Here is a 19,037-nt window from a genome sequence, read left to right as displayed (position 1 = left end):
TTCAGTTTGTGAAAATTTGTCCAGCTGGACATTTTCCAGTATGTACACTTCAATAAAACATTTTACGATGCATCAGAAGTGTAGTGTAGAGGCTTCTTGTCCTGCCACATGGGCAGGGGCACTGTCCCTGCTGATCCAGTCCCTGAGGATGCACACATGGACCTGGAGGGGGCCTCAGGCCTCAATCTCAGTGGCAGGGATGTTTGGTCCAGGCCTGCAGTTTGTACCAAAGATGAACACTTGGGCTCTAATGGCCAAGAGCAAACCCCAGCGATGCTGTTTGACCTGGGAATGCTCAGGAGGAGTCTGGATGGAGGAGAGCAGCCAGGTCTTGATGCACCTACTCAGCTCATCAGCGTTGCCTCAGGTTTACCTTGAGGAGGACAACTTAGTGGGGAGACATGGGGAGTATTGGCTAGGCTCCTCCAACAAGGCCCTTCCAGAACCTTCTGAGTCTACTACTCCTCGTCCCTGGAAGGGGCTTATTGGCTGACGATGAGAATTCATGTCTTGAAATTTCTTTGTGGGGGAGGGGAAAGAGGGGGAGAGGAGGAGGGGGGACTTCCCTGGTGGTCCAGTGGTTAAGGCTCCACGCTCCCAATTCAGGAGTCCCGGGTTCGATCCCAGGTCAGGGAAATAGATCCCCTCATGCACGCTACAACTAAGACCCAGCATAGACAAGTAAATAAATTTCTTTGGGGGATATTCCATTATCAGAAATAAAAGGACTGACATGTGTGCCTCACACACGTTACAGGATCCCAGCCATCCAGCCTGACCTTTGGAACACGCTACATTCTGACCCTTCCCAGTCACTGGAAAATTCAGCTCTGGGAGTAGAATAGTGACAATTGCCCCTCAAGGACACCTCTCAATGTTCCTTGGCCAGTAGCCAGAATCCCCAATCTAACAGGAGCTGGGAGGCAAAAGCAAAGCAAGAGGAAAGAAGAAAAGAGTTAGACTTGGAGGAATTTGCTCATTTCCACCTTTATAAACTTGGGGAATCCCTGCGGGAGAGTGGATGCTGAGCTTGCCTCGCCAAAGAGAACAGGCCACAGTTTTGGATGGGGCTGCACTGGAGGTAGATTGCTGGTACTCAGTGTGGCCCGCAGACTGGTGCCACTTCATGAACTGTTACTTTTATGTCCGAAATGAGTATAGAATTTGAGAGCTACGTATTTAAAAACTCTTACAGCATTTGTCAGAGTACTTTTTTAAACGTTGGTTATAACCAAAAAAAAAAAAAAAGCGAGCTTGTTATTTATTTATTTTTTGCGGTACGCGGGCCTCTCACTGCTGGGGCCTCTCCCGTTGCGGAGCACAGGCTCCGGCCGTGCAGACTCAGCGGTCATGGCTCACGGGCCCAGCCGCTCCGCGGCATGTGGGATCTTCCCGGGCCGGGGCACTAACCCGTGTACCCTGCATCGGCAGGCGGACTCTCAACCACTGCGCCACCAGGGAAGCCTGAGCTTGTTATTTTTATATTTTTTAGATTTCATTTTTCAAGGAACTCATTTTTATTGTATTTTATAAAAGTATCAATCTGTGATGGATTGACAATAATTAAAGGTGGTTCTTCCCTATAGATCGTTTGAGGAGCACTGGGGTAAATAACAGAGATTTTGTTCACTAACTGGAACAGGCAGCTGATAGTTGCCTAGCTGCTAGAACAGATAGGTTTTGTTTTGCTTTGTTTTTTGTGAATAATGCAAATCTCAATTTTATGCTGGCCCATCAACTATTCCTGAAAGGCCAAATGTCTTCCGACATAATGTGCAAGTGGGAATTTAAAGACTCCAGGGGACAGAGATACTGTATGGGATCTAACAGGCATATCCCACCCATGCACTGTGTCCCTGACAGGTTCTAGAAAAGTCTCCCTTCACTAGATTATGAGGCATAAAGTATACTGCAAGTGACAGGATTTTTATAAAGCTCTTCATTAGCTAGGCATTCTATGCCAAATATGTTGATAAAGGCACTGAAATTGAAATGGGCTCCTTGATCTTGGGAAGCAGGGTTGGGCTGACCCTGAGTGAAAACAGCACTGTACCTCCAGTGGCACATGCCTATCTCTACCACCACACTCCCGATCTGCTTTAACTGTAGGGGCTGGAAGAGATACATTTACCAGCCTCCTTTGCAGTACTCATGTGACACAGTTCTAGGCAAGGAGATATCTACTGGGAACTTTTTTTGGGGGGGCTGCTCCTTGGGGCTTGTGGGGATCTTACTTCCCTGACCAGGGATCAGACAGGGTCCCATGACAGTGAAAGCACCGAGTCCTAACCACTGGGCCGCCAGGAAATTCCCATATTGGGAACTTTCAGAAAGGCTTCTGATTTTCCTGATAAAAGAGACAGAGACTGTTGGAATCCATCTTGCAATGGGAAAATGTTAAGAGAATCACGGAGAGGCCATTCCAGACCTCTAACATTGTCCAGTTCCTGAGCCAACTATCTACTTTCTGATTTCTTGTTATGTAAGAGAAAATAGATGTCTATTGTTTATGCCAGTGTTAACTGAGTTTCCTGTTACTTGCAGCCAAAAGCATTGTGAACTGATCTAGAAACCCATTAGGACTTATTTCATTTACATCAGGGTGAATCATATGAAATTGGTATTTTCTGTAGGTCAGAATGATTGACTGTCAGTAGTTTTGCATCATTCAACCCAAATGACTACAAACATTCTAGGTCTGTAGATGTGTGTCAGTTAGTATGCTTTTAACAGCAAATAACAGAACTCTTAACTCAATGCATTAGAGAAGGAAACCTGTTGGGTCATGGAAGGAAATGGCTGAAATAGGCATCCAGACGTTCAACATTGTCATCAAGTTCTTGGGTTCTTCCCAGACCTCTCTTCTGCCTTCTACAATGTCAGCTTCGTACTCAGCCTGCTCCCTGCAGGAGCACTCCCACCAGCAATGCAGGCTATGTGCTTTCTTGCCCAGTTCCAGCAGGAGAAAAGAAGCTTCTGTCCAGCATTCTGGGCAAGAATCCTAAAATTCCCACTAACTGACTCACTAAGGTCACATGCTTATCCCTGAACCAGTGACCACGATCCCAGAATAAAGGGTGTTGACTGGTGTAAATCAGACAGGGTCCACTCCTGGACCTGGGATGGGGTCAGCTTCCCTCTCAGACCCACAAAACTCTTGTTGCTTTCAGGAAGTGGGAATCGCTGGGAGAATGGATGCTGGCTAGATAACCACAAAGTCCTCTACAACGTGTCTCCATCAAGTTAGCGATTTGGGGTTGGCAGCAACAGAAAACAACAACACAGAATGGGGAGACAGGTGGTTCCCTAAAGCAAAGTTAGAGTCTTATTATTAGAAGAAAGACGAAGGGTGCTGGACAGGCAGTATTTACAAATATCCACTAGTTATTTCATAGAAGGTCCCAAAATCTATTTATTTAACCCAATAATGAAATTTGGAGTCAGAAAGAGCAGAGAAGGGAGTGCGGCAAGAAGGAGAAAAGTGAGAGTGGGTCCAAGCAATTTGGCCTCGGTCGGGAGACCTGCAGAGAAAGGTCCTCTGGTAGAAAATTCTTATTAGTAATATGAGTAAAAGACTCAAAGAACAAAATAATAATGACAAGAATAAACGCACACGGATTCCCCTGGTGGTGCAGTGGTTAAGCATCTGCCTGCCAATGATAGAGGACACAGGTTCGAGCCCTGGCCGGGGAAGATCCCACGTGCCCCGGAGCAACTAAGTCCATGCGCCATAACTACTGAGCCTGCGCTCTAGAGCCCACGAGTCACAACTACTGAAGCCGGTGCCTAGAGCCCGTGCTTCTCAACGAGAGAAGCCACCACAATGAGAAGGCTGCGCATCAGAAAGACCCGATGCAGCCAAAAAAAAACCGCCCCCCCACAACATTGTAAATCAACTGTATTTCAATAACGTATTTAAAACTTAAAAAAAATAATAAAAAAAAAATAAAGAATAGGGCTTCCCTGGTGGCGCAGTGGTTGAGGGTCCGCCTGCCGATATAGAAGACACGGGTTCGTGCCCCGCTCCGGGAAGATCCCACATGCCGCGGAACAGCTAGGCCCGTGAGCCATGGCCGCTGAGCTTGCGCAACGGGAGAGGCCACAACAGTGAGAGGCCGGCATACCGAAAAAAAAATTAAAAAAAAGAATAAACAGACGTACAAACGAACAAGCAATAAAACTTGAATAGAGAATCTGACTTAGTATATCAAAGGTAGCATTTAAATTCCCTTGGGAATGGTGCAGTTTGTTTAACAAATGATGCTGGTATAACTGGCTCTCTGACAAAAAACAAAGTTAAACCCTAGTTCATACATATACACACGGATAAATTCCAGATATATCGATGACTTAAATTTTAAAAACAAAACAAAACAACAAAAAAAACCCATGAGACTATTTCGGGGGTCGAGGGAAACTTTCCTAAGCCGGAACCCGAGCTGCTCCGGCGCTCGCATTCCACCTTTTCCATTGGGCCCCTAGGGCTACGTAATGGGACACCCATCCAATGAGGACTGGGCATGGGCGGCGCGCTCAGCCAATGGGGCCAGGGCGGGAGATTTGAAAGGACCTCTGCGTGGGCGCGGCTGGGAAGGTTCAGTTGTTTCCCTGCCGCCGGGGAGGTGGCTGTGCCGCCGGGGAGGTGGCTGTGCCGCCGGCTCCAGGTGAGCTGTCCTCCTTTCGGGGGCCTTGCGCCGGGAGAGGCCAGGTGATCCGGCAGGTCGGGGGGTCCGTTGGGCGGGCCCGCGCGCACTCTGCCGGGCTGCTGGTTGCTCTAAAGTGGAGAGAGGGTCCTGGAAAGGGGTGAGGCCGGTAGCAGGGCTGGGGCAGCGAGGCGAGCTCCGGGATGCGCCTTGATGAGGCCAGCTTGTAAACCTGCTCCCTTTCACCAGCCCCAGACAAGCGCTTCCGGCTAGATCCGTCCGACCCCTCACTCTCTCTCTCCCTCTTTTCTGCTTCTCACGGCTCTGCTTCTCTTCTATGCCCAGTTCCCTCCTCCTTCCCTTCTAAGGATGGCCCAGAAGGAGAACGCCTACCCCTGGCCCTACGGCAGGCAGACGGTAAGGGCTTTCCCACTTCCCCTCCCCCCACCCGCGTGGCGAGGTCCCACTTGCAGATTTGAGGTCCTGCAGAGGGCTATCCTCTTACCACTTTCTTCCCGGCTTTGCACCAGTTTATGGGCCCCAGTCTGGTCATTTGTAGCCACATCCTATCAGGTGCTGCCAACTTGAGTTTGACCAGCCTGTGAGGACCTCTGCAGAGCTGAGCCTATTTGTCACATCCAGATGACATCTGGGACTGAGCAGGCAGGGTCTGGCCTTTTGGCCATGATTCCCAACCCTTGTCCTGAAAAAATAGGCTAGGCAGGAAATAGAAATAGACTCTGGAAGGATTTAGATACGTTTATAAGTTTAAAAGGTCCAGGACAAGTCTAAATTAAAAATTTAGAATTTATTTTAATGACTGGTGTGAAGTAAGCATTCAATGGCTTTATTTTCCAGTTGTCCCAACACCTTTCACTGAAGAGTCTACCCTCTGATTTGAAACGCTACCTTTGTTACATATATTAAATTCCCACATATATGTGGATCTATTTCTGCACTCCATTTTGTTCAACTTGCTTATTTGTAAATTCCATGCTAATATCACTGTTTGCAAACAGGTCTGTAGGGGCACTGAGGCTTTCTTCCTCTCTTGGCTAAAGAAGAAAGAAGGGGCCCTGCATGGGCTTTGCTCTCTGTTTGCGGGGCTTGAGTATCCTGCGGTGGGGTCCGTATGTCCCCTTGTCCACCAGCTGCCTCCCTGGTGAAGCTCTGAATGAGGCTGTCAATAGTGGAGGCTGAATGAGAAAACATTGCCATGCCCACACTGGTCACTCCTAAAAGAAAGGGGTGTATATTACTCAGAAGTTGAAAGTGAAAAGTGGTCCAGGGCTGTTAGAGTAGCCCTCAGTGTCCTAAAGCCTGTTGTGGCAAAGGGGTAAATACTGAGATTTGCTGAACACTCAAGGCCACAAGGACCTTATCTGAGACTTAACAGACTGAGCTTAGGGGACCATGAGAATACCGCTGTGCTAAAGCTCCTTGAATTTTGTGTGTTCATTACCCCAGCCTGTACTGCCCCCTGAGGTGGGGGGCTGGGTAAATGAGTGGTGTTATGGACAAGACTTTGAAGGTTGGACAGCCTTGGGCCTGAGAATGTGGAGTGGGCCAGGGCCAAAGAGGTGAGAGGTGAGGTGTGAGGGTAAGTCCCTATCTTAGGCTGACTTAGGTTGTTTATTAATAACTCATTTTATATGGGGCTCTGAGCAGAGTCCTGGGGTGAGTAGCAAAATTGTGGTCTCAGTGTTCCTCTTTGAACTGGGGATTGGGTAGGTGGGTGGGTGGCTTTATAGCAAGTCCTGAAATGCTGCTTGTAGCACATTCCAACCCGGTCACTGGGATAAAGGCACTCTCAGAGCTCCCCCCTGGTCCTTCTCAGGCTCAGTCTGGCCTGAACACCCTGCCCCAGAGAGTCCTCCGGAAGGAGCCTGTCACCCCATCTGCGCTTGTCCTCATGAGCCGCTCCAATGCCCAGCCCACAGGTAACTAGGACAAGGGGAGGGCATCGACCTGAGGGGACTAGGGTCTGGGAAATGTGGATGGGGATGAAAATGTCAAAGGATGGCCTCAATTTCCCTGTTCTTTCCTTAGCTGCCCCTCTCCAGAAGGTGGTGGAGAACAACAGTGGGACCCCCAACTTCTCAATGTAAGTGCCCCAAGCCTTGGGGTGGCAAGAGAGGGGGAGGGACAGCGAACAGGTAGGAAATGGGGGAGGTAGAAGGTAAGGGCAGGAGGAGTAGGGAGGCAAGAAAGCCTGATCCATCCTCAGCTCCCCTGGAAGAGAAACAGGGCTGCGGGCAGGATGGGCTGAGGTGCAGGGAGAAGGCAAACGCCTCAGAGGACCGACTAACCGGTACTCAGCTGCCTACCACCCCCCACCCCCCCTCCAGCAGGCGTTCCTTCACAATCGATGACTTTGAGATTGGGCGTCCTCTGGGCAAAGGCAAGTTTGGAAATGTGTACTTGGCTCGGGAGAAGAAAAGCCGTTTCATCGTGGCGCTCAAAGTCCTCTTCAAGTCTCAGATAGAGAAGGAGGGTGTGGAGCACCAGCTGCGCAGGGAGATCGAAATCCAGGCCCATCTGCAGTACGCGGCAGGGCCCTTCGAGCCACAGTACCCCTGGCGCCTCAACCCCCCGCTCCTCTTCCAATCCCACCACATCCGGACTGTCTTCTCTGCAGCTGTGGTCAGGCAGCCCCAAGGAGCTCTCAGTCCTGGCCAGAGCCTTGAACCCAGAGAGCTGCGTCCAGTTCCCCCTTAGCACCGCCAGCCTGGTGTCCCCTGCCTGGCCCAAGCCTGACCCAGTTTGCTGCAGTGGGACCTGTCATCTTTCCCATTTCCTTATGCCAGGATACAACCTGATGTTTCCTCTGTCTCCTCTCCCAGGCATCCCAACATCTTGCGTCTCTACAACTATTTCTATGACCGGCGAAGGATCTACTTGATTCTGGAGTATGCCCCCCGGGGGGAGCTCTACAAGGAGCTGCAGAAGAGCCACACTTTTGACGAGCAGCGAACAGCCACGGTCGGGGCGGGTGGGCACCTGGGGCACCGGCCGGGGGCTGGAGGCTGGGGGGACGCTGCTTGCAGCCCGAAGTCTATCCTTGTCTGACTGCCTGTCATCGGCCCCCCCAGATTATGGAGGAGCTGGCAGATGCTCTGATATACTGCCACGGGAAGAAAGTGATTCACAGAGACATAAAGCCAGAGAATCTGCTCTTGGGGCTCCAGGGAGAGCTGAAGATTGCTGACTTCGGCTGGTCTGTACACGCCCCCTCTCTGAGGTATGGTGGGCCAGGAGGCCGGCCCTGGGGGTGAGGCTGGGGCATTCAAAGTAAAACCACTCCAGATCTTGTTACCCAGAGACACTTGGGGTGGTTCTTATGTAAATATACAGACACAGCAATATCTTTACAAAAATAGGAGACTCTCTGGGAATTCCCTGGTGGTCCAATGGTTAGGACTCCGCGCTGTCACTGTTTTGGCCCAGGGTTCAATCCCTGGTTGGGGAACTAAGATCCTGCCAGCCACGCGGTGTGGCCAAAAGGAAAAAACCAAAAATAGGAGACTCAGTTTTGCCACCCAGGTTTCTCACTTGAAATATATTGGGACCTTCTTGCCCTATCACTGAGAATACTCCCACGTCATTTTTAATGCCTTCATAATATTGCATAGTAGAGATGTAACCTGATTAATGTCAGCAGGATGTGCTTGATGGACATTTGAGATTTTTCCTTTAATTCTAAGGTGAACATTGCCCTCATATCTGATTATTTTAACATACAGCCCTCAGTGTGGAAACGCAGAGGCAGTGTGTAAGCCCACCTCTGGGGCTTTAGTGTATGTCTTCGCCCCACTCCTACCCCAAAGGCTCTGTCAGAGCCTGGTTGGAACACTCCCCTGGCACATCCTGGGGTCTCTGGGCTCCCTGTCAAGCTTCAGGGAAAGGAGAGAAGCTCTGGATCTGGGATCCCTGCCCACTCACCCCCCCTCCAGGAGGAAGACAATGTGTGGCACCCTGGACTACCTGCCCCCAGAGATGATCGAGGGGCGCACGCACAACGAGAAGGTGGATCTGTGGTGCATCGGAGTGCTCTGCTACGAGCTGCTTGTGGGAAACCCCCCCTTCGAGAGTGCTTCCCACAACGAGACGTATCGGCGCATCGTCAAGGTGGGAGGCTAGTCCCGGGTGCGTGGCTGGGGTCTGTGCTGGCCCAGGGACCAGGGGCAGGGAGTGGGCATATCGTAGTTGTGGGGCTTACGTCTCTCGCCAAATAAAATGGGCAGTGAAGGGAAAGCAGCCAGGGTGAAAGCTGGGGTCCTCCTTCTCCTTTACCTCTGCAGGTGGACCTGAAGATCCCCCCTTCCATGCCTGCAGGAGCCCAGGACCTTATCTCCAAGCTGCTCAAGCATAACCCCTCAGAACGCCTGCCACTGGCTCAGGTCTCAGCCCACCCTTGGGTCCGGGCCCACTCCCGGAGGGTGCTGCCCCCCTCTGCCCTTCAGTCTGTCCCCTGAACTGTACCTGTCATTTTCTCCGTTGTGTCTGTATGTCTGTATATGTGTAGTTAGGAGAAGGGGTCCCTGGCCTGTTCCCGCATCTGTCTTCTACCTCCTCTTTATCTAATAAAGGCTGAAGCTTTTTGTACTGATGAGTGTAGATGTTTACAGGGGGAAATTGCTGTGAAGTAAGCTGTCACCTGTGGGGAGGAGGCTGGGGAGTTGCCCATGCCGGGTGCCAGGACTGGCATTGCATCACTGCCCGTGGGAGCACCCTGTCCTCTCAGCTCTAACCCCCACCTGGTCAGCTCCACCCCACCCCCAAGTCTTTTCTTTCCCCTGCTCTGACTCCCAGACTTGGGGATGCTGGGGACTCAGCTCCACTCTGCTACGCCTGCACACCAGCCATCTCTGCCCACCTTCTCTTACTACTTGCTCTTAGCTGACCTCTATTCTTTCCCTCTTCTGGTTCACTCCTGCCGACCCGGGAGCAATTGAAAATTGTTGTACCCAGAAGTTGTTTGTTTTTCCGCTTTGATGAGGATCTAGCACAGGAGTGAATAGAAGCAGTCATCTTGTTCCTAACCTAAGGTTTAAGGTTTCACTGCTAGATACATGATGCTTGCTGTAGATTTTTAATACATGTCCTTTATCAGGTTGAGGAAGGCCTGGTCACTTCCTACTTTGCTAAAGGTTTGGGCGTTTGTTTTGGGGTCAGCCGCAACAGCATGCGGGATCTTAGTTCCACGACCAGGGATCGAACCCGCGCCCCCTGCAGTGGAAGCGTGGAGTCTGTTGGGGTTTCTCTGAATCAAAAATAGGTGTTGACTTTCACCTCATGCTTTTTCTGCTTCTGTTGATTATTTGCTCTTTTAAGCCATTTGGTGAAGAACATCAATAAATGTTTTTATTTTCATCTCAGTTACTCATGCTATATTCAATTCCTAGGGTTGCTGTAACAAATTACCACAAACTCGGTGGTTTAAAACAGCAGAAATGTATTCTCTGACAGTTCTGGAGGCCAGGAGTCCACAATCAAGTTGTCTGCAATGTCATGCTCCCCTCAAAGGCTCTAGGGGAAAGTCCTCCCTTGCCTCTTCCAGCTTCAGGTGACTCTGGGCACTTCGTGGCTTGTGGCTGCATCTCTCCAATCTCTTGCTTGCGTCTTCACACAGCCTTCCTGTCTTCTCTCTTTTCTCCTCTGTGTCTTATAAGAACACTAGTCATTTGATTTATGGCTCACCCAGATAATCCAGGATAATATTGTCTCACGATCCTTAATTACATCTGCAAAGACCCTTTTTTCCAAAAAACATCGCATTCATAGGTTCCAGAGGTTAAGACACAGACATATCTTTTTTGGGCCTACCATGCAACCCACTACATATGCCCAGAGATTAAAACAACTGAACGATGTAATAAGGCTTAAAAAAAACCCCAAAAAACCCTAGAGTCTGCCCATTTCTCTCTCCCCACAGACAGCCTATTCCAAATCCTTTTATGGGTTTGTTTTGTTTTTGGTATTTACCGTGTATTTCCAAATCACAGGATTCTGTTGCTACTTCTTAAGTTTTCAGTTTTAGGCTCTATCGTTTTCCTGCTACAAAATGTACAGGTTTCATTCTTTCACTCCACTGCCACCATACACATGTGCATTTTCTGTCCCTACATCCTTCTGATGTAGTTATATCAAAATTTTGCTTAGATTTATTCGTTTGACAATAGTTACTGAGTGCTTTCCACAGTCCAGGCACTGTTCTAGAGGCAGGGGAGTGAATAAATAAGAAAGAAAAAAAACAAAATCCTCTGAGCTCAGGAAGGTTGCAAATCTAGAGGATCAATGTCAGTATCCAGTGTGTATGTTATGACCATGAGATGCCAGCCAAGCTGTCTCATGACGTTCTATACTTTTCTTTTGGAATAGATGCCCCTGAAGTCAATAGCCTGTGTCATTTTCTTAGCCCCTCTGAACAGATCACACCTCCAAATTCTCCCCCAGCCTGAGCACTTAAAGTTGTCAACATTCATCAATTGGGCCTTCATTGCATCATATGGGCCTGAGATGGAGTATGAAAGGTAAAAAAAAGCCCATTCTTAGCTCATAGGCCATATAAAAATGGGTGGAGAGCTGGATTTAGCCCACAGGCCATATTTTGCTGACCCCTAATGTAGTGGACACTGTTTTGCTCCCCCATAGCCCCTCCTCCATCCTCCATTGTGTTGCTGCTACTTGTTTGGAGGGAACTGACCCACCTCTAGCTCCAGGAGGGGCATAATTGTTCTAACCTAATCAGTCAATTCTTCAATCACCTTGCCAGAGTGATTGCTTCCAAATACCAAATCCTAAGTCAATAAGACATGGTATCACCCTGACCAAAGTGACTAAATTGGGCATGTGAACCAGTTTAGGCCAAGGAGATGTGACGAGACATTAACTGGGGCTCCTGGGAAAGATGCATCGGAAGCTAGTCCTTCTTCCCCTTCTGGAAGGTATGGGAGTATATCAGCCAGGGCTTCTGGTTGCATGCAACAGAAAACAATTCAGGTTCATTTAAGCTGAAACAGACCTTATTATGAGCATCCTGGGTAATTCATGGAATCTCTAAAAGGACTAGACTTGGAGTCTACACAGTCAGGAAAAATTCCACTGCAGAAGTGGTCCAGTAGACCATGGTGGAGCCTGAGCCATGTGCTAAGGAATCTGGGAAAGTGACTGCTTGGTATTCCAGCTTTTGTAGTGGGAGATGGGCTCTGCCTAATGAGGTGGGAGAGTCCTCAAACACTGGGATTCAGATCCTGGGAGGCCCAAGAGAATGACAAATGATCGCAGTATGGACTGAATATTTCTGTCTCTCCAAAAATTCACATTTGAAGTTGAAGTCCTAACTCCCAATGTGATGGTATTGGAGATGGGACCTTTGGAGGTAATTAAATTTAGATGAGGTCATGAGGGTGGGGTCCTCATGATGGGATTGGTGTCTTTATAAGAAAAGGCCAGAAAGCTAGCTCTCTCTCTCCATCATATAAGGAGACAAGAAGGTGGCCGTCTGCTAGCCAGGAAGAGAGACCTCACCAGGAGCAGAATCAGCTGTCACCTTGGACTTACAGCCTCCAGAACTGGGAGAAAAAAAAAAAAAAGATTCTGTTAAGACACCCAGTTTATGATATTTTGTTATAGCAGTTCAAGCAGACAACTATAATTCCCAAAGAATGACAAATGACATAGTGCCACCATGAGGAAGCCCACTTGGGATAAAGCTACTCCCTTGGAAAGAAACCAGGCCCTTTATGACAGTGTTAGGGCACTGAATGCAGGCTTCTCTGACACCTTAAGACCATTATTGTATGACAATAAATTCCCCTTGTTTTTGTTTGTTTGCTTTTGTTGATTCAACTTGTGTTTTCTGTCACCTGCAGAATACAGAGCATCTGCTTGCTGAGGAGTAAAAGGAAGACAAGGGGGGGGGGGTCATTCCCAAAGAGAGGGGGAGAAGATTACAGTAGACCATTGGTCTCATGCTGTATTAGTCAGGGCTCTGGGTGCAAGTGACAGAAACACATGAATGAGTTCAAGCCAAAAAGGAGAAATTAATGGCCTAGGGTCATTTAATTAATAAATATTTACTGAGCACCTACTATATGCTAGGTACTGTTCTAAGCACTGGGGCTACAAATGAGAACAAAACCGACAGAAAGTCTTACCCTCATGGCACTTATATGAGCAAGTAAGCAAAATGCATAGTATGTCAGATGGTGAAAAGTGCTCCGGAGAAGAGGTAGAGAAGGAAGATGGGGAATTGCTGGAGAAAGTGGTTGAAATTTTAAACAGACTGTAAGGGGAGGCCTCACTGAAAAGATAACATTTGAATAAGGCCTGAAGGAGAGAAGGGAAGGAGGAATATCCAAGGTGAAAATTTTTCTTGGTAGACCCAGCCTCAAAAAAAGGGGAGGGCGGGAGGGGAGTTGCAAGAGCAAGTGTGAAGCCCTGAGGGGGCAGCATGTCTGTCTTGTCACAGGAGCTGTGAGGAGGCCAGGGCAGCTACAGCAGGACCAGGGAGGGGAAGAGAAGGAAGAGATGAGATCAGAATGGTACCAGGGCTCTAAACTTCAGGGCCATTAATTTATTGAATATTTTACGTAGTGGCAAAATCACATACCATCCTCCAAGACGAGAGAGACTCAGACCTGGAGGGGACAGGAGACAGAGAACAGAGTGCCAAATACACAGGAAAGCCCTTAAGCCCGCTTCGCTGTCCACTGTGAGTCGTTCTGGGCAATTCATCTGCTCGGTCTGTTAGCCGAGGACGATGGAACGAACCATTCAAGCTCTGCTGAGAATTCTGGTTTCATCCTTCCTGATCCAATAGTTGCGGTTGAATCCCGACGGTCCAAGCAGGATATACTACTTCCATCCCAAAAACCTCCTAGGAACCCCAATTCTGGTCCGCACTGTGTTTGTTAAGCAGCAATTGTGGGCGTGACAATTGTGGGCGGAAAGAGCCCTAGCCCCGCCCCCGGAGGACTCCGTTATTTCAGGATCTTCACCTTTAAGATCTGCCCCCTCAACTTTTTGAAAGGGCGGGGCGACGAGCGCAGCTGTCACCTCCTCCTTTCCACCCCGCTGGTTCTCACGTGCGTTCAGTCGTTCAATAACAGCTCCTCTCCTGGGACTTCCTGGTTGCCGGGACCAATCAGAGTGTTCTTCCCGTCCTGACCATTGTGAGCCCAAGGCCAATCGGCGCGCCTCTACAACGCCCCTTAAAGGCACCGCCAACGCCTCCTGAGCCGGGGCGAACCAATTCCTTGGCTCCTGCCCCCAACTGCAGTATGGAGTCGCCCCGGGGGCGGCCTGGGCCCAAAGCAGGCTTTCTAGCTCTGGGGGAACAGCAAGCCGCGATCTTCGGCGGCGGCCCGGGCCGAACGGCCTCTGAGCCGCCCTCAGGCCTCCGGTTGTCCGAGGAGGAAGAGGCCGAGAACGTTGGGGGCGCGAGCCGCCTCCCTAGGGCGTCCCCGAAGACTTCGAGCTGCAGCTTCGTCCACCCGCCGGACTGGGAGGCTCCGGAGGAAGAGCCGGGCCGCGGAGGGACGCCTTCTGGGGCAGGGAGCAACCGGGGGGCGCCGGGTCCCGAAAACGACCCGTATGCACCCTCCCGGCGCAAGGACCCTGAGGACAGGCCTGCATCCGAGGGCGTTTGCCGTCGAGGGAGCCCTGGAGGCGACGGGTTGGATGTGGAGCAGGAGAAGGAAGACGACGACGAGGCGGCGGCAGCCAGCAGGGCTGGCCGTTCCTTCTCCAGCCGCCTTCAGGACAGCCGCAGCCTGGACGGGTTGAGCGGGGCGTGCGGCGGCGCCGGGTCCTCAGGGGGTGCAGAGTGTGGCGCGGGCGGCGGGCGGCGCGCCACTATATCCAGCCCCCTGGAGCTCGAGGGCACGGTGAGCCGCCACGGCGACCTCACCCACTTTGTCGCCAACAACCTGCAACTCAAGATCCGCCTGAGCGGCGCCCCTCAACCCCCACCCCCTGCCCCTGCGCGGCCCTGTTCGGCGCCCCCACCCACTCCGGCCATTCCTCCCATCGACCCCGACGTGCTGCGGGACCTGGAGAGGCTGAGTCGGGAGCTGGGCGGCAGGGTGGACCGTCTGCTTCGCGGGCTGGGTGGTGCGGTGCAGGAGCTGACAGCGCTGAGCGTGGGCTGCATCCAGACCTACCGTGATGCCGTGGACTCCCTAGGCGAAGCTGTGGACATGAGCATCAAGGGCATGTACACCCTGCTGGCACGCTGTGAGGAGCTGGAGAGGGCTCTGCAGCCAGTTCAGGGACTGGCGCGCCAAGTCCGGGATATCCGACGCACCCTGGAGGTGTTGGAGGCCCTGTGCAAGTGACCGGGAGGGCAGGAGAGGCCTGGCAACGCCAGGGTCCAGCAGGATCCTAAGGACTCTTCAAGGAGCCCTGGTGGGACCTGCCCGCCGAGGGGAGGCCTGTATATTGGAGGCTCTTCCAGATATATTTAGTAGGCCCGCGACCACTAGCTGGGCCTTATGCAGGTGTACACGGGGAAGTTCTAAAGCCTCTCCTGGTGGGTGGGGTTGATGCTCTGCTTCTATTCAGTTGGCCATCTGCAGCTACCTTGTTCTCCCAACTCTCTTCCCTAGTTAGAGCACCATCTCTGGGAAGCCAGGGCTTTAGGTCTGGGCTTGGGAGACATGACTGCCATATGTTCTCAAGAAAGGAGAACAGGGGAGGCTCCAGCCCCACTGTGGCCACCCTGACCTCCAGTGGTCACATCTCAGGTGCCAGGGGCTGTGGGAGCTTGAGGGGTCCTTGGCCACACACCATGCAGACAAGGATGCACACTTGCAGATGGATAACCCCGGGCTTCTGCCCTCTGGCCCCCTGCCCTCCCACTTCCCCAGCCATAACCTGGGTGGAGCTAGAAGGAATGTATTGCATGGTAGAGGGGGTGAGTTGGGAGGGGTCTCACTGCTCTCAGGGTTCAGACAGAATTGTTGCTGGGTTTGAAGCCCACCTGTTGTGGAGTGTTCTAATCAGTTTTGGCTTTCTGAGTTTTTGTGGAATTAAAGTGCTGCTGCTGCTAAGGGTGAGACTCTGTCTGTGTGGGGTTAAGGGATTGATGAGCCAAAGGTATGGGCATGAAAGTCAGTCTTTTCGTGGAGTTTTCTTGGGGCCGGTGCTGCGAGTGGGGTGGGGGTCCCAGGCCACATGGGGAAGGATATGGTTCCTGCTCCTGAACAGCAGAACGGAGGGGAAATGTAAGACACAGATCTGGGCTCAGAGACCCAGTAAAAGCAGAATCAGAAGCAAGGTGATCCAGAAGAGAAAGGGAAGGGGTCGTCTTCTCAGTTCCTGGGCAAACTGGACATCTTGGCTCTGGAGAAAGAGCGGAAACACTTGCTAACTCCTTTTTTGACCCCATTTCTCACACTCTGCTGATCAGTGCCATATGTATGGTCTGAAACAATCTTTGTTACAATCCCGGACAGCCTTCCATTTACCGTCACATAGTAAATTCCAGGAGCCCCCCGTTATGGTCAGGAGATTTGGAAACAGAGATCACAGAAAGAGATCCAGTTTCCTTAAACTTTTCTGCTCTCTAGACACTACGACTTGGAAAGAATTTAAGCACGTTTCTCTTTGGGGTGTGAAAAGTTCCGGGATTAGAAATGCTCCACAAGCCTTCCCTAAGCAACAAGAAATTAGCAGTACACATTTTTAAAATGTTGCGTTACTGGCCCGTACGGGGATCGAACCCGCGACCTTGGCGTTATTAGCACCACGCTCTAACCAACTGAGCTAACCGGCCAGCTGACAGCAGCTTTCGAAAAATGAATCTATGTAAAATACAAATTACTGATCAGTCCTCTCTTCGGGAAAATTTTTAAATGGGTGAGATTGTTTGGGGAGACAGGAAAACAGAATACGAAAACGGAATCACTTATCGTTTCGGGAAGCAACATCCAAGCCAAAACACTGACAAGCACAATAATGCCACTATGGTGCTTGGCGGCAGATCGAGGGGCAAACATACAGCTTGAGACTGACGACATGCACGTAGCGTTGACGCACACAACCGGAAATAGAAAAGGCCGCCTGATAGCAACTAGCATATTCCCAAAGAGATGTGGAAAATTATGTATATAAGCGCCAAATGCCCACAGCTCTTTCCTTGAGGCGTTTGCAAAAGGTAGCTGACACCTTCGGAGGCACCGCTGGGATTCGAACCCAGGATCTCCTGTTTACTAGACAGGCGCTTTAACCAACTAAGCCACGGCGCCCGACTTACATATTTTTCTACCTCGTTTCCCTGGCCAGGTCAGTTCTATGGCAGGTGACTGAATGCCAGGGTGCTTTCCTCACCAACCTTTGGCCGTACTGGAAAACAGGGTAGAAGGGACGAAATCCGCGGCCGCAACCGAGAGAGGGTGAAGGGGCGACACAGAAATTGAATCCTGGCAGACCGAAGGTAAGAAGAGAAATTCTTGGATTATAAAAATCGAAGGCAGGCCACAGCAACCGCAAACCGACGAGGATGGGATTCGAACCCACGCGTGCAGAGCACAATGGATTAGCAGTCCATCGCCTTAACCACTCGGCCACCTCGTCCACAAGAAAGTGGCTTAGGATCTCCTCTCTGGGGTCTGGACTCTTCTCAGAGTAAGCGTGAGCCCAACTACGTCGCGAAGGGAGGTGCGTCCCGAGAGATCCCGCCCAGCGACTCCCAGAGCTCTGGTTACCGAGCGACCTTCTAGTTTGCGCCAGCGCCAGACCCTCTGGGTTGAGCGGTACAGAGCGTGCGTCAGTCCTCAGGAGACCCGCTGTCGGCCCAGATTTACAGTACCCGGATCAACCACAAAAACTACCGCGACATCATTGCGCTCCCCTCGACGGGGCGACTAGAGACTTCGAGCCGGGACCCTCCCTTTCCGGCCCCTAGGAAGGGCTTCTTTTCTGACTTGCGCAATGAGGCTCCAACCGAGTTGAAAATGAGAATAAAGAAAAGTGAGCAGAACTTTAGAAAGAGGGAAGCTGACCCCGACGTGATTTGAACACGCAACCTTCTGATCTGGAGTCAGACGCGCTACCGTTGCGCCACGAGGTCCGCTAGTCGTACAGCTGGACATGTCCCCTCATGAGCATTGGACGGTCAGGCTGACGGGTCCCGACGTTCGAGGCGCAAGAGCCGAGGGCCTTCCGGAACTTCTAAAATCCCGCGGCATGATGCCTGCGCTCTCCCTCCAGCATCATGGGACCCGCAGAGCCCGCCGCACCCCGCAGGGCACGGCTTTGCGGCCTCCTGCCGACCAGCAGGCGGCCCAGAGCTGGTTCCCTGGGGGACCCAGAGCTCACAGTCCGGCGGGGACGGACTGGCACAGAAACATGTGGAAGGACGGATACCAGGCGGAATGTGGTGGAGCAGTGCCAGAGCTCCGGGCGAGTAAGGTCAAGAGATTAGCTCCCCCAGCGGCGGTCTCCTCCCGGGCTGCACACTACAGTCGCCTGCGGAACCTTCCAGATAGCCAAGCACAGGCCCCAGATTTGGAGATTCTGATTTAAAGGTCCAGGGTAGAACCCCGGCATCGATAACTTTGTCAATTTTGACAATTCCTAGGAATCATTTACCTACAATGAAATGCACAGATCTTAAGTGTTTATTTTGGTGAGTTTTGACAAAGAACAAAGAAAGAAGACCTTTCCTTCACCCTAGAAGGTTCTATCATGTCCCTTCCCAGAGGCAACCACTGTTCTGATTTCCATCGCCATAAATGTAGGTATCTTTTGAAGCTCCCCAGGTGAGCCAGAGCTGGGAACTTCTGAAGAGTGATACCAGAAGCTTGCAGAGACCCCCCATTTGCTTCTTGAAGGGTAAGAGGAGTTCAAGGGGCCAATATGGTGAAAGAAGTCAGGCTGTCTCTCACTCCTTCCAAGCCAAATGCCTGCACTTTTTGCATAAGGGCCATCCCGAAAGTTATCAGGGACCAGGGACAAGTCAAAGCCCGCTGAGGAGCCTGGCCTTAATTGACTTGGCAACATCTTTTAAGAGCCTTCTGCCTTGGTTGTCAGGACGCTGCTGTCTGTTGACCTTCCCCTAGCCTCTCGCCCTCCCCCCTAGTCTCTTTTTCTGTCCTTTTTGCTAGGAGTTTTGTCTTGTGTCCTCATGCTACACACCTACCCTGGAGTCAGCCACCACCTGTGTGCTGAGGACTCCTGAATCCCACTCCCAATCCCAATGAAGCCTCTGGATTCAGATGTCTAGGGCCTGCTGGACACCTTCACTTGACCCTGTCATCCTTCTGAAACCCCGCACCTTGGGTGAGACTGGAATCCAGTCGCACCTCAGATGGGACTCGAATCCACAATCTCTGGCTTAGGAGGGGACTCAAACCCACAGTCTTCCAGCTGAAAACACACACTTCCTCT

General features: G+C 51.2%; 2 protein-coding genes and 4 non-coding genes across 7 annotated transcripts; 2 read left to right on the top strand and 4 right to left on the bottom strand.

The window, feature by feature from the left end:
- The first annotated feature begins 4,630 nt into the window (after window positions 1–4,630).
- On the top strand, window positions 4,631–9,248 carry AURKB (aurora kinase B). Of its 2 annotated transcripts, XM_065896366.1 has the most exons (10): window positions 4,631–4,664; window positions 4,989–5,060; window positions 6,051–6,140; window positions 6,481–6,583; window positions 6,693–6,747; window positions 6,995–7,186; window positions 7,487–7,625; window positions 7,736–7,884; window positions 8,597–8,771; window positions 8,945–9,248. In XM_065896366.1, exons 4-10 carry the CDS (start codon window positions 6,556–6,558, stop codon window positions 9,116–9,118), a joined length of 912 nt encoding a protein of 303 aa, XP_065752438.1. In that variant the 5' UTR covers window positions 4,631–4,664; window positions 4,989–5,060; window positions 6,051–6,140; window positions 6,481–6,555; the 3' UTR covers window positions 9,119–9,248. The 2 variants fall into 2 exon arrangements, with proteins under 2 accessions (XP_065752438.1, XP_065752436.1); XM_065896364.1 differs by lacking the exons at window positions 4,631–4,664; window positions 6,051–6,140 and having other exon boundaries at window positions 4,960–5,060.
- Window positions 9,249–13,846: 4,598 nt separating this feature from the next.
- On the top strand, window positions 13,847–15,697 carry BORCS6 (BLOC-1 related complex subunit 6). Its single transcript, XM_065897550.1, has one exon. It carries the CDS (start codon window positions 13,928–13,930, stop codon window positions 14,981–14,983), a length of 1,056 nt encoding a protein of 351 aa, XP_065753622.1. The 5' UTR covers window positions 13,847–13,927; the 3' UTR covers window positions 14,984–15,697.
- Window positions 15,698–16,348: 651 nt separating this feature from the next.
- Window positions 16,349–16,422, bottom strand: TRNAI-AAU (transfer RNA isoleucine (anticodon AAU)). The gene has a single exon. It is a non-coding gene; the product is annotated as a tRNA-Ile (tRNA).
- A 398-nt stretch (window positions 16,423–16,820) lies between these two features.
- Window positions 16,821–16,894, bottom strand: TRNAT-AGU (transfer RNA threonine (anticodon AGU)). Its single transcript has one exon. It is a non-coding gene; the product is annotated as a tRNA-Thr (tRNA).
- Window positions 16,895–17,140: 246 nt separating this feature from the next.
- On the bottom strand, window positions 17,141–17,222 carry TRNAS-GCU (transfer RNA serine (anticodon GCU)). The gene has a single exon. It is a non-coding gene; the product is annotated as a tRNA-Ser (tRNA).
- Window positions 17,223–17,646: 424 nt separating this feature from the next.
- TRNAW-CCA (transfer RNA tryptophan (anticodon CCA)) lies at window positions 17,647–17,718 on the bottom strand. Its single transcript has one exon. It is a non-coding gene; the product is annotated as a tRNA-Trp (tRNA).
- Window positions 17,719–19,037: the final 1,319 nt, after the last annotated feature.

This window comes from Phocoena phocoena, chromosome 19 (assembly GCF_963924675.1).
Source record: "Phocoena phocoena chromosome 19, mPhoPho1.1, whole genome shotgun sequence".
Taxonomy (NCBI): Eukaryota; Metazoa; Chordata; class Mammalia; order Artiodactyla; family Phocoenidae; genus Phocoena; species Phocoena phocoena.
Note: the sequence above shows the minus strand (reverse complement) of the source record. Positions and strands in the feature narration are given on the sequence as shown.